The sequence below is a fragment of the Ammospiza caudacuta genome, chromosome 30, assembly GCF_027887145.1.
Source record: "Ammospiza caudacuta isolate bAmmCau1 chromosome 30, bAmmCau1.pri, whole genome shotgun sequence".
Lineage (NCBI taxonomy): Eukaryota > Metazoa > Chordata > Aves > Passeriformes > Passerellidae > Ammospiza > Ammospiza caudacuta.
This window is the reverse complement of record NC_080622.1, coordinates 3,016,106-3,030,384: the sequence shown is the minus strand read 5'-3', so window position 1 is coordinate 3,030,384 and position 14,279 is coordinate 3,016,106. Positions and strand designations below refer to the sequence as shown.

The 14,279-nt window shown below is 49.8% G+C and overlaps 1 protein-coding gene across 1 annotated transcript; it reads right to left on the bottom strand.

Annotated features, from left to right (window-relative positions):
• Positions 1–175: 175 nt before the first annotated feature.
• LOC131569536 (death-associated protein kinase 2-like) lies at positions 176–11,834 on the bottom strand. The gene is made up of 12 exons (XM_058821739.1): positions 11,601–11,834; positions 6,217–6,320; positions 5,210–5,422; positions 4,078–4,216; positions 2,820–2,949; positions 2,675–2,723; positions 2,524–2,550; positions 2,265–2,417; positions 1,061–1,106; positions 863–952; positions 703–768; positions 176–415 (listed from the first exon to the last, which is right to left on the bottom strand). Exons 3-12 carry the CDS (start codon positions 5,347–5,349, stop codon positions 335–337), a joined length of 921 nt encoding a protein of 306 aa, XP_058677722.1. The 5' UTR covers positions 5,350–5,422; positions 6,217–6,320; positions 11,601–11,834; the 3' UTR covers positions 176–334.
• Positions 11,835–14,279: the final 2,445 nt, after the last annotated feature.

Sequence of the window (14,279 nt, the reverse complement as noted above, 5' to 3'; positions counted from 1 at the left end):
CTGTGCCTGGCAGGGTGAATCGGGGGTGCCGGGAGACTTTTGGGGTCCCCACAGAAGAGCAGCCCTGCAGTGAAGGGGGAAGCTGCGGGCACTCAGCACCTGCCTGGCTGTGACGAGCCGCCCTCAAGGGGAAGGAGAAGCAGGAAAAGAGGAGGAGGAGGAGGAGGTGGCATTTATTTTTCTCATTAGGACAAAGCAGGGAGGAGGGCAGGAGCGGGGTGCTGATGCCCCAGTGACCCCCCAACACCACCGAACTGGAGCTGGCAGTGCCTCTGCCCCTTTGGATGGGGCGATGTGGGCACCCCAAGGCTCCTCCTGCCTTTTTTGGAGGAGCTCAGGAGCAGCTGCTTCTCCTCCGGCGCAGCAGAGCGGTCTGGGGGCTCCTCTCCTCCTCGGGGTCGCTCTCACAGCGGCGCTGGGGGCACAGGGGGGGCTGCAGGGCACGCCCAGGGCTTCCCCCCGAGGAGAGGGCACCCCTCAGTGCACAGCACCCCACCCTGCACCATGCCCCCATCACACTGCCCCAGCAATGGGAGGGATGCCCCAAACAGGGGGTCTGCAGCACAGGGGGCACTGCCATAGAGAGAAACGGAGGGAGACCCCCCCCAAATCCTTTCTTGCCCCAAAAACTGAAAGAGACCCGACCCCCCCCATCCCTTCTTCCCCCTCCCCAGCCGTGCTGGGTGGGATCTGGGGGCTCACCAGCTCCTCATCCTCCCTCCCCAGGCGGCACAGGCGGTTGCAGGCGGACACGGTGTTGTAGGAGAGCTACAGGGGGACACAGAGGGAGGGGTCTGAGGCGGCGGTCCCTGCCCAGATCTGGGGGGCTCCCCAGGGGTGCTGGGACCCCACAACCGGGCACCTTCCACTTCCTGCGGGCGTTGAACTTGCGGAAGTTTCTCATGTTGATGGAGGAACGGCTGCGGCTCAGCGCCTGCTTCCTGCTCAGGGGCTGCGGGGACAAGGACGTGGCACTGCCACTGTCACTGTCATTGTCCCCGTGTGCCCATCCCGCTGCCAGGGTGTCACCGTGCCCCCCACCCCTGCCCGTGCCATTTACCTTGATCCAGGGGTGCACCAGGCACTCGGCTGCGCTCATGCGGCGCCTGCGGAACACGGGGAGGGGTTGGGGTCGGGGGTCCTGGTCCCACAGACCCACATTGGGGGTGGGGAGGGGTCAGGGGCAGTGTTAGGGTCAGGATTAGGGTTAGGGTCAGGGTCATGGTTAGGGTTAGGGCCAGGGTTAGGGTCAGGGTTGGGGTTAGAGTTATGGTTTAGGGTTAGGGTCAGGGTCAGGGTTAGGGTTATGGTTTAGGGTCAGGGTCAGAGTTAGGGTCAGGGTTAAGGTCAGGGTCAGGGTCACGTTAAGGTCAAGGCCATAGGGTTAGGTTTAGGGTCAGGGTCAGTGTTAAGGTCAGGATCAGAGTCAGGGTCAGGGTTAGGGTTAGGGTTAAGGTTAGGTTTTGGTTTAGTGTCAGGGTTAGGGTTAGGGTTAGGTTTTGGTTTAGTGTCAGGGTTAGGGTTAGGGTCAGAGTTAGGATCAGGGTTAGGATCAGGGTTAGGGTCAGGTTCAGAGTTAGGATCGGGATTAGGGTCAGGTTACGGGTTAGGGTTAGGGTCAGGGTCAAGTTAGGGTTAGGGTTAGGAGTAGGGTCAGGGTCAGGGTTAGGGTTAGGTTTTGTTTTAGGGTCAGGGTTAGGGTTAGGGTCAGAGTTAGGATCAGGGTTAGGGTTAGGGTACAGGTTAGGGTTAGGGTCAGGGTCAAATTAGGGTCAGGGTTAGGAGCAGGGTCAGGGTTAGGGTTAGGGTTAGGGTTAGGGTTAGGGTTAGGGTTAGGGTCAGGGTTAGGGTTAGGGTCAGGGTTAGGGTTAGGGTTAGGGCTAGGGTCAGGGATAGGCTCAGCGTCAGGATTTTGCTTGTGGGGATGGAGAAGGGAACCAGATGGAGGTGGAGATGGTGGGAATGGAGATGAGGATGAGAATGAGATGGAAACAGAGATGGAATGAGATAACGATGGCTTGGGGATGCAGATGATGGATGGGATGGGATGGGATGGGATGGGATACCACAGAAATGGGATGGAGATGGAAAGAGAGATGGGGATGATGGAGGTGGGGATGGGGATGAAGATGAGACCAGAATGGGATGGAGATGGCCATAGGAACAATGAAGATGGGGACGGAAATTTTGGAGGTGGGAATAACAGAGGTGTAGGTGGTGGCAGAGATGGGAAGGCGATGGAAGGGATGGCGATGGGGCCTCACTGTGGCTCCTTCAGCAGCAGCTGGCGGATGAAGTCCTTGGCCAGCTCGGAGGTCTGGCTGAAGCAGCGCTCCTCAAACTCGTAGGCACCCGCCACAACGTTGGACAGCGTCTCAGCATCCGTCTCACCCTGGAAGGGGGACAGGCCACTGAGCCTGTGGGGACACAACAGAGCCACTGAGTGCCAGGACAGCACCAGCACCCACAGCATCCCTGTGCCTCAGCTTCCCCCAGCCACAAAGAGCATTGCCCCATACTCACAGAATGTAGGTGATGACTCCAATGCTCCTGAAATGAAGGGGTAGGAGTCAGGTGCTGCCCTCCCTGGGGCTCCCCATGCCCTGTGGCACCCATGGGGGGCCTCTCCCCACCCACCAGCTCAGCCTGCTGCCCCCCAGGTCCTGATCCTCACCACATGTCGGTCGCAGGGCTCAGTGGTTCATAATTGATCACTTCAGGAGCTGGGGGCAAACAGAGCCAGGGTGGGACATCAGGGGGACGGGAGCATGTCTGGGTGGGTGGGTGCAGGGACCCCCAGGGATGTGCCAGCCCCCTACCAATGTACTGGGGGGTCCCACAGAGGCTCCTGTAGGTGATGCCATCCTGCAGCTGCTGGGCCAGCCCGAAGTCGATGATCTTGATCCGGGGCTTGGGGACGTCCTTGTCCTGCAGCATGATGTTCTCGGGCTGTGGGAACAGGGCAGGGCACAGCGGGGTGACCCAGGGGTTCCAGGGAGTGAGGATGGGGGGTCCCCACGTGTGGGAATCCACAAAATCAGAGGGTTTTGGGGAAAGCTGCAAAAGGCAGGCCCCAGAGACAGCAGAATTGTGATTGGAGCTAAGCAGCAGCCATGAGATAGGTCAGCGGGAAAATTATTTAAACTGTAGAAAAGCAAGGACAAACAGAACAATGATATTAATGTGTGTCTAGAATAACTCTCTAAGCTACAGAAGAGTTTATCTAGCAAGATATTAAGAAGGTTAAAGCTTAATAATGGAGCTCTGTGCGTTGTGTTTTAAAGCTTACAAGCAGGTATTATATTTTAAATAAGCAAGCATTGTTTTAACCAAAGATACCTGTGCTTATAGTGGTTGGATGGAACTGCTGTCAATATAGAATATATACTATACAGATGTAAATACTGTCAAAGTGTTTTTGCTTTGTGTGATTGGTCAAAAAAAAAGTTGTAAACTAAGCTGTAACATTAAGTTCTTGGTCTGCTGCTGGGGATGTGAGCTGATGGCACCTTCCCATTGTTATAACCATGTGATGAGAGTGATGCTGGAGAATAAAACAGCTCAAGGGCTGTTCCCAGCAGTCCTGCCCTGTCCATGATTTGTACATAGATTTGTCAGCAGAAAAATTATCTAAGAAGTAGAAAGTGAGGACAAATAAAACAACGATCTGTGTATTAACACTTGTCTAGAATAACTCCTTAAGCTGTAGAAAAGTATATTTAGTGAGATATTAGGAAGTTTCAAGCTTAATAATGGAGCTCTGTGTGTTGTGTTTTAAGGCTCATAAGCAGGTGTTGTATTTTAAATAAGCAAGCATTGTTTTAACCAAAGGTACGTGTGGTTATAATTATTAGATAGAACTACTGTCAATGCGCTTTTGCTTTGTGAGATTGGTCAAGAAGCTTATAAAGTGAGTTGTAACATTAAGTTCTTTGGGTGCTGCCTGGGATGTGAGCTGCTGGCATCTTCCCATTGCCATAACTGATGCTGGAAAATAAAACAGCTCAAGGCCTGTTCCACAGCAGCCCCGTCCCGTTTGTGGTCTGTAAATAATCCCCTCCTACTGGCAATACCCACCTTGAGGTCGAAGTGAGCGATGAGGCGGGCGTGCAGATATTCCACCCCGCTCAGGATCTGCGCCAGGAACTCGATGGCCTCCTCCTCCGACAGCATCTCCTTCTCAGCAATGAAGTCAAAGAGCTCCCCACCCCTGATCCTGTTATCGGTAAAAGTTATGTTAAGTTAGGGTATAGTTCAATTATATTGTATTAATTATGTTATGTTAATTGTATTATGTTAAGAGTGGGGATTATTAGAATGTGCTAGGAGAAGGGTCCGGGGTTTGGTGGAAGGGCGGTCTGGCAGGGCAAGGTGAGGCTGAAGAGAGATTGGATGGAAGATCTGAGCAATCATTCGAAGCCCTGCAGAAAGAGTTGGTCCAGAATGAACGGTGTTAAAGACCAATGAGAAGCCTGGGAATGAACCATTCACCATGCAGATCCAAAATGGACCAATCCTGGACTCAAAGTGGGCTATAAATGAGGGGAGTTCAGTTGGGTCAGGGTTCTTCTTTTTGGAAACTTGTTTTGTGGGGACAACCCAGTGCACTTGGGGGTAGCGCACTGTTCTGTTTTTGGCTGTTTGGGCCCTCAGGCTTATCCTGGGTACTCCATTCTGTTACCGGGCTTGCAGAGGTAAAGAGATAGACAAGAATCTTGACTCCATGATCAGAAGGCTGGATTTATTAATTTATGATATATGTTACAGTATGACTATGCTAATAGGAATAGAGAGAAAAGTCTCAGAAGCTTGCTATGCTAAAAATAGAAAAGGAATGAATAAACAAAGGGGCTCTCTCTGATTCTGTCCCAGAGGGAGCTCAGCCTTTGATTGGCCCTTAATTGTAAACATGCAACACGGGCCAATCACAGGTGCACCTGTTGCATTCCACAGCAGCAGATAACCAGTGTTTACATACCCCTTCTGGGGCCTCAGCTTCCCAGAAGGGGGAAAAACCCTAAAGAAAGGATTTTTCACAAAAGATGCCTGCGACACCGTTCCTTGCAGCCATTTTAACAAACGAGAACCTCTTTCTCCAGCGAAAGTTTGGCCTCGTTCATATTCATAACAATCCTGGGGGACAGGGGAGCTCGGCCACCTCCAACACGTGGCACAAAAAGGGGGTCCCACCCTCCAGGACCCCACTCACAGCTCCAGGACGAGCACCACCTGTGCCGCGCTGCTGAAGAGCTCGTGGAGCCGCAGGATGTTGGGGTGCTGGAGCTGCCGGAGGATGGAGACCTCCCGCTGCACCTGAGCCCGCTCCAGCCCCGGCCGGCCCCGCCGCATCCTCAGGAACTTGGCGGCGTAGAAAGCGCCGGTGCTGCGCTCCCGGCACAGCCTGACCACGCCGAAGTGGCCGCTGCGGAGAGAGCGGGGCTGGGGCACGGCTGGGCTGGCACCGGGCAGGGGGAGAACCCAGGAATCCGGGTATCCCTGGCGCTGCCATGGAGCTGGGATCCTGCCTGTGCCGCAGTGAACCTGCCCGGATCCTCACCTGCCCTGTGTTCACCTGCCCAGACCCCACTCACCGGCCTGGATCCCATTCACCTGCCTGCAACCTGCTCACCTGTCTGGATTCCACTCACCTGCCCGGATCCCACTCACCTGTCTGAATCTCATTCACCCTCCCAGACCCCACTCACCTGCCTGGATCCCATTCACCTGCCTGCAACCTGCTCACCTGCCTGGATTCCACTCACCTGCCCGGATCCCACTCACCTGTCTGAATCTCATTCACCTGCCTGCAACCTGCTCACCTGCCTGGATTCCACTCACCTGCCCGGATCCCACTCACCTGTCTGAATCTCATTCACCCTCCCAGATCCCACTCACCTGCCTGAATCCCCCTCACCTGTTTGGATCCCACTCGCCTGCCCAGATCCCCCTCACCCGCCCAAATTCCTGCCTGCCCTGTGTTCACCTGCCTGCAACCTGCTCACCTGGGGGGGATTCTGTTCACCTGCCCAGATCCCACTCACCTGCCCAAATTCCTGCTCACTTGCCCAGATCCCACTGAGCCTGCCTGGATTTCTGCTCATCTGTGGTAGATCCCACTCATCTGTTTGGACCCCCCTCACCTTCCCAGATCCCCTCACCTGCCCAAATTCCTGCTCACTTACCCAAATCCCCCTCACCTGCCCGTACCCCCCTCACCTGCCCAGCCTCTCCAGCAGCTCATACGTGTCCTCCACGCTGCCCGGGCTGGTGGTGCCTGCCAGGCCCTGGCCCTCCTCATCCTCCCTGGGCTCAGCCACGTCCTGTGGGGGAACAGCAGCAGCACCTGGGCAGGGGCTGAGCCACACCTGGGGGTGCAGGGACCCCCCAGAACCCCCCAGAACACTCCAAATAGAATTCCCAGTGCTGTGTCAGAGCTCAGCCCCTGCCCAGGGACCCCCAGAACCCCCCCAGAACCCCTCAGAACCCCCCAGGATTCTCCAAAGGGAACTCCCAGTGCTTCATCTGAGCTCAGGCACTGCCCAGGGACCCCCAGAACCCCCAAGGACCCCCCAGAACCCCCCAAAGGGAATCCCCAGTGCTGTGTCACAGCTCAGCCCCTTCCCAGGGACCCCCAGAACCCCCCAGGGACCCCCAGGATGCTCCCAGAATAATTCCCAGTGCTGTGTCAGAGCTCAGCCCCTTCCCAGGGACCCCCAGTATCCCCCCAGAACCCCCCAAAGGGAACTCCCAGTGCTGCATCTGAGCTCAGGCCCTGCCCAGGGACCCCCAGAACCCCCCCAGAACCCCCCAAAGTGAACCCCCAGTGCTGTGTCACAGCTCAGCCCCTGCCCAGCTCTCCCAGTTTACACCGAATTTTCCAGCAGGTGGAAATTTGGAGATTTTCAGCCCTTGGGAAGGACCTGCAGGAGCTGCTCAGGGGGGTTTGGAAATGGGGCAGGAGCAGGAATGGGGCGGGGGGAGGGGGGTCACAGCAGCCTCCCCATCCCTCAGTGTGCAAGGGGTGCAAAACGCAGAGAAAACACAAAATTTGGGTTTTTTTTTTTTTAAAAAAAAAAACAAACAGGTTAATAAGAGATGAAAGCATGGTGAGCTCAGCCACTCCCTGGCAGTGCCCCCCCACAGCAGGGGAAGTTTTCGGAAGTTTTGGGAAGGGAAGGTTTGGGAAGGGAAGGGAAGGGAAGTTTTGAGAAATTTTGGGAAGGGAAGGGAAGGGAAGGGAAGGGAAGTTTTGGGAAGGGAAGTTTTGGGAAGGGAAGGGAAGGGAAGTTTTGGGAAATTTTGGGAAGGGAAGTTTTGGGAAGTTTTGGGAAGGGAAGGGAAGTTTTGGGAAGTTTTGGAAGGGAAGGGAAGGGAAGGGAAGGGAAGGGAAGGGAAGGGAAGGGAAGGGAAGGGAAGGGAAGGGAAGGGAAGGGAAGGGAAGGGAAGGGAAGGGAAGGGAAGGGAAGGGAAGGGAAGGGAAGGGAAGGGAAGGGGCACAAGGGGCCCCATTCCCATCTCCTGCTCCTCTGGAAGAAGCAGGGAGAGCCTGAGGAGGGAGGGAGGAATGGTGGAAGATGTTGCTAAGGTTTTGCTTTTCATTATCCTGCTCTGATTTGATTAGTAATAAACACAATTAATTTCCCCAAGTCGAGTCTATTTTGCCCATGACGTTGAGAGGAGTGAGGGATTTGTCTTTACAGACGAGCTGGGAGATAAAACCAGCACTGAGAGATAAAAGGAAGGATTCCGCTGATTGACGAATGGAAAAAGAGATTTGATTTTAAAAATAAACTTTAGAGGTCTGATTTTAAAAATAGACTTTGCTGATAAATGAAATTGGATATTGAAAGATGAAGGAAACAATGGGGAAAACCCCTAAATTCCATAAAAATTAAAAATTAAAAGGGAAGGTTGTACATTAGAGGGGAATCATTGGTATAAGGAGGGTTGTACCTCTCAAATACCTCAGAAATGGGAAAAGAAAGAGGGAAATTGGGACAAAAAGGAGGCTGAGTCCTCCAAAAAATTGGAGAGACCCCAGGGGCCTCTGCCTTTATTCTAATAAAGTTACAGGACTCCTCTGTCTCATTTTTGGACATAAACCTCTGGTGTTTGTGGATTAATTTTCCTGACAACATTAATGGGTGAGTGACCCCTCCCTGCCATTATCCCCACCCAGGAGCCCAAAAACCGATGTAAAAATAAAGTACACAGACATTAAGTACAAAAAAAAAAAAAAAAAGGGAAAAATCATAAATTTGTAATCATAAATTATTAAGAAAAACCATAAACTTATGTTTCTATAGTAATAAGTAAGAATATAATTTAAGTACGAAACGGTATTGATAAGATGAAGAGTCTACAGTGTAGTAATGTGATTATATAAAGTTAAAAGTTGATGTAAAAATTAAATTAAAAGTTAAAAATGGGTGTTAAAATAAAGTGCACAGACATTAGGTAGAAAAATAATAAACTTATGTTTTTATAGTTATAAGTAAGAATATAATTTAAGCTGAAGTAAGAAACTGTATTGATAAGATGGTGAAGAGTTTATGGTATAGTAATGTGATTATATAGATTTAAAAGTTGGTGTAAAAATTAAATTAAAAGTTAAAAATTGATGTAAAAATAAACAGACACTAAATAGAAAAATAATAAACTTATGTTTTTATAGTTATAAGTAAGAATATCATTTAAGGAAGAAACTGTATTGATAAGATGGTGAAGAGCCTACAGTATAGCAATGTGATTATATAGAGTTAAAAGTTGATGTAAAATTAAATTAAAAGTTAAAAATTGATGTAAAAATAAACAGATATTAAGTAGAAAATCAAAAATTTATGTTTTTATAGGTATAAGTAAGAATTTAATTTAAGTAAGAAACTCGATAAGATGGTGAAGAGTCTACACCATAGCAATGTGATGATATAAAGTTAAAAGTTGATTTAAAAATTAAATTTAAAATTGATGTTAAAAATAAAGTGCACAGACATTAAGGAGAAAATTAATAAATTCATGTTTCTATGAGTAAGAATATGCCTTAAGTAAATGAGAAACTGTGTTGGATAAGATGTTGAAGAGTCTATAGTGTAGCAATGTGATTATATAATGTTAAAAGTTTAAAAGTTATAACAAAGCATATGTGTATACATGCAACAGCAGCCCATTAACTAAAAATAACCACAGTGCAGTAAAAGGGAATAAAGGGGATAAGTTAGAAAAGCAAAATAAACCTTGTAGCAAATGGGCATTAAATTAGAAAGTTTTATATTGTCATGCAACAAGGAACTTGTGGCTACTTCGTGCTATGGCCGAATGTTTGCTGCTCTAAAATCCCACAGCCTCTATTTGTCCAAGTAATAATATAGATATTGTTGAATAATAGCAATTATTTTATATATAATTTTACACTAAAATATATATAAATATTATTTATATAATAAATATATATAAGTGTAAATATATGGTTATATATTACATTATGTTATGTTATATTGAATTATTTATATAATAAATATTATTTTTATATATTTAAAGGACAATCGGTGGCCCCCAAAGCCTAAAGGACAGTTGGCGGCCCCCAAACCCTAAGGGACAGTCCCCAAGCCCTAAGGGACAGTTGGCAGCCCCCAAACCCTTGAGGACAGTCCCCAAACCCTTGAGGACAGTCCCCAAACCCTAAAGAACAGTCCCCAAACCGTAAGGGACAGTTGGTGGCCCCCAAACCCCAAAGGACAGTCCCCAAACCCCAAAGGACAGTTCCCAAACCCTAAAAGACAGTCCCCAAACCCCAAAGGACAGTTCCCAAACCCCAAAGGACAGTCCCCAAACCCTAAGGGACAGTCCCCAAACCCTAAAGGACAGCCCCCAAATCCCAAAGGACATTCCCCAAACCCCAAAGGACAGTTCCTAAACCCCCAAGGACAGTCCCCAAACCCTAAAGGACAGTCCCCAAACCCTAAAGGACAGTTCCCAAACCCTAAAGGACAGTCACCAAACCCTAAAGAACAGTCCCCAAACCCCAAAGGACAGTCCCCAAACCCCAAAGGACAGTTCCTAAACCCTAAAGGACAGTTCCCAAACCCTAAAGAACAGTCCCCAAACCCTAAAGAACAGTCACCAAACCCTAAAGGACAGTTCCCAAACCCTAAAGAGCAGTTCCCAAACCCCAAAGGACAGTTCCAAAACCGTAAAGGACATTCCCCAAACCCTAAAGGACAGTCCCCAAACCCCAAAGGACAATCCCCAAACCCTAAAGGACAGTTCCTAAACCCCAAAGGACAGTCCCCAAACCCTAAAGGACAGTCCCCAAACCCCAAAGGACAATCCCCAAACCCCAAAGGACAGTTCCCAAATTGTAAAGAACAGTCCCCAAACCCTAAAGAACAGTCCCCAAACCCTAAAGGACAGTCACCAAACCCTAAAGAACAGTTCCCAAACTCCAAAGGACAGTTCCCAAACCCTAAAGGACATTCCCCAAACCCCAAAGGACAGTCACCAAACCCTAAAGGACAGTTCCTAAACCCCAAAGGACAGTTCCTAAACCCCAAAGGACAGCCCCCAAACCCCAAAGGACAGTCCCCAAACCCTAAAGGACAGTCACCAAACCCTAAAGAACAGTTCCCAAACCCCAAAGGACAGTTCCCAAACCCTAAAAGACAGTCACCAAACCCTAAAGGACAGTCCCCAAACCCTAAAGGACAGTCACCAAACCCTAAAGGACAGTCCCCAAACCCCAAAGGACAGTTCCTAAACCCCAAAGGACAGCCCCCAAACCCTAAAGGACAGTTCCTAAACCCCAAAGGACAGTCCCCAAACCCTAAAGGATAGTCCCCAAACCCTAAGGGACAGTTGGAGGTCCCCAGACCCTAAGGGACACTCGGTGGTCCCCAAGCCCAGCTCCCCCCCAGCCTCTCCCCCTCCCAGCCCAGCTGTGCCCCCTTACCCTCCCCGAGCCTTCCTCCACATCCAGCAGCTCCTCTTCCTCACTGCCCAGCCCGCACAGGGGACACTGCCTGTCCCCTCTGCCTGTCCCCTGTCCCCTGGGTGGGCTCTGCTGGCCTGGCACGGCCCTGGCACGGCCCTGGCACGGCACGGATCTGCCCCATCCCCATCCCGGGCGGGTCCGTGCCCGGGGGCGGCTGCAGCTGCTGCTGACCAACACCCCTGGCTCTGTGCCGTGTCCGTGGGGGGACAGCGTGTCCGTTTGTCCCCCGGGGACGGACACAAGGCACGGGGACACATTGCCCCGAGCCTTGCCAGGCATGCCCTGGCATTGAGCTGCTTTCAAAAGGAGGGAAACTGAGGCACGGGTGGGCACAGCCTGTTGAGCTCCTGTAGAGGGGGGGCAGAGTGTCCTGTCTTGTCCTGTCCTGTCCCCCCATGTCCTGCTGCCACTCACCAGCAAAACCCAAAAATGAGCTCCCAGCTCAGCATCCAACTGCCAAAAAGCCCCATTGGACCCCAAAAAGCCCCGTTGGACCCCAAAAAGTCCCCTTGGACCCCAAAAAGTCGCATTGGACCCCAAAAAAGCCCCGTTGGACCCCAACCTCCCCCAGCCCCCCAAACTGGGTGTGTCATGGGGAGCTGGGACTGCTCACCTCCAGCTCCAGCCTTCTCCAGCAGCCCTGGCAGGGCCAGGACCTTCCTCAGTGCAGGACCTTCCTCAGTGCCGGGACCTTCCTCAGCACCAGGACCTTCCTCAGTACCAGGACCTTCCTCAGTACCAGGATCTTCCTCAGTGCAGGACCTTTCTCAGTGCAGGACCTTCCTCAGTGCCGGGACCTTCCTCAGCACCAGGACCTTCCTCAGTGCCGGGACCTTCCTCAGTGCCAGGATTTCCTCAGCACCAGGACCTTCCTCAGTGCCAGGACCTTCCTCAGTGCCGGGACCTTCCTCAGCACCAGGACCTTCCTCAGCACCAGGACCTTCCTCGGTACCAGGGTCTTCCTCAGTGCAGGACCTTCCTCAGCACCAGGACCTTCCTCAGTACCAGGACCTTCCTCAGCACCAGGACCTTCCTCAGCACCAGGCTCTTCCTCAGTGCAGGACCTTCCTCAGTACCAGGATTTCCTCAGCACTAGGACCTTCCTCAGCACCAGGACCTTCCTCAGCACCAGGATCTTCTTCACAGCCTCAGCATTCCCGGGAGCTGCGCCAGGCTTTGGCCACAGCAGCTCAGGACAAGGAGATCTCTTTGCATTCCTCTTGAAAACAACCCCCCAGCTGCGCAGAGCAGCCAGAAAAAGCCTTTTAGGAATAATTCCTGGTGGTTCCAGCCTCAGATCCCTGAGGAACAGCCAGGACAAGGCGGGATGAGCCGCTGTCCCCTCTCACGCCGCGCTCTCCCCGTTCCGGTGAGCATCGCAAACAGGAAGCCACAGAAACGTGGGAGGCCCTGAAGGTTTTGGGGACGTGATAAACACGAGAGCAAGCTCCCGGACTGAAGTGATTTCAGTATTTTTTATAAAAAAGAAAAGGCCTAAATCAACGAGGTTTGTGGGCCAAGCAAGAGTGTTCCCATCGAGGATGCTGCAGCCCTGCTGTTGGGGTTTTCTTGAGCAGCTGGAGCAGCACAGCTTCCCTGGGACAGATCCCCTTTTTATCCTGTTTTTTGCCCCTTTGGATTGTTTTTTAGTCCCTTTGGATTGGTTTCTTTTTGGATCCTTGTGAAAAATGCATGTATTTTATGACTGGCTTTTTGCAAATACTAAAATGGATATTAGATGTGTTGTGTTAGAAAGTGATGCTGTATTAATTATCTTAAGTAGTGTGTTAAATAGAGTTTTAGGTTATAAAAAGTGTTAAAATAGAAACGATGCTGTGTTTCTATTTTAACGATACTTTTTTTAAAGAAAGGACTTGCAGTGAGATAGCAGCCACAGGACACTTAAATCTTTCAGAGAAAGAGAATTTATTGCCCTCTTACCAGAAGAAACGAACTTCTTCCCGCCTCAAAGGCGCTCTCAGGATTCAGAGGAAGAAGTTATGATGACCAGACAGAATCCTGTGTTTGAATGGAATTTATGCATCATGAAGAGATGTATGAATATGCAGCAGGCTGTTGCTTTTAAGGGTTAATCCTCTGTTAAAGAGTGTCCTTTTTCGGGCTGGTGCTACCCAGAAAAAGGCACCCGGACATCCATAACTCTTTGTCTCTATTGTCTCATATTGTCCTAATTCAAATTGTCCAAATTATTATTACTCTAATTGTATTACTATTTTTATAACCATTTTATTACTAGTAAACTTTTCAAATTTTAAAACCAAGTGACTGGAGTTTTTGACACCCTTCATTTGCACGAAGGTTGAAGGCCTTGATTGGCCATTACAGTTCTGTCCAGGCTGGCTCGTGGTGCACTTCACTGAGGTGTGTTATGGTAACATGAGTACCATATTTCTTATAACTACCTTTTTAACCTCTTTTAAAATATAATAACAAAATTAACAGTACATGTTTAATGATCTATCAACTATTTTACAACAGTTTCTAACCTGTTTTTAACAGACGGACGGCAGGGATTGTGGAGTCATCACACAGCTCAGCTGTGGGAATCCTAAATTTTAAGGATTTTAATCCTTAAAATCTGAGGGGTTTGGGGAAGCTGCAAAAGGCAGGCTCAGAAACAGCAGAACTGCGATTAGAGCTAAGCAGCAGCCATAAAATTTGTCAGGGGAAAAAAATTATACAAGAAGTAGAAAGTAAGGACAAATATAGAACAATGGTTTGTGTATTAATCCTTGTTTAAAATAACTCCCTAAGCTACAGAAAAGTATATCTAGCAAGATATACTTTTATACTTTTTTATGCTTTTATGCTTCCTATATTAGGAAATTCTTAGCTTAATAAAGGAGCTCTGTGCATTGTGTTTTAAGGCTCACAAGCAGACATTGTATTGGAAATAAGAAAGCATTGTTTTAACCAGAGGTACGTGTGCTTATGGTGGTTGGATGGAACTACTGTCAATGTGCTTTTGCTTTGTGTGATTGGTCAAAAACTTTTAAAGTGAGTTGTAGCATCGAGCTCTTTGTCTACTGCCAAAAATGTAAACTGCTGACATCTTCCCATTATCGCAACCATGATACTAAAAAATAAAACAGCTCAAAGCAAACTCCTCAACAGTCCCATCCCATTTGTAATTTATAATTTGTAAATAAACCCCCAACAAACAACACCCCCCCATCCCTGTCATGGTGCCATGGGTGAGCCTGGCCCTGCCCTAATCCCTGCCCTAATTCCCCATCCATGGGATGCAGCGGGGCTGGCACTGCCCTGGGGC

Bases quoted from the DNA above. Each gene is read 5' to 3' on its own strand.
- LOC131569536 (XM_058821739.1), bottom strand. From the start codon at position 5,349: ATGCGGCGGGGCCGGCCGGGGCTGGAGCGGGCTCAGGTGCAGCGGGAG. The intron at 953-1,060 runs GTAAATGGCACG...TTGTCCCCGCAG, and splicing joins TGGTGCACCCCTGGATCAAG to CCCCTGAGCAGGAAGCAGGC. The intron at 769-862 runs GTGCCCGGTTGT...GTCCCCCTGTAG, and splicing joins ACGCCCGCAGGAAGTGGAAG to CTCTCCTACAACACCGTGTC.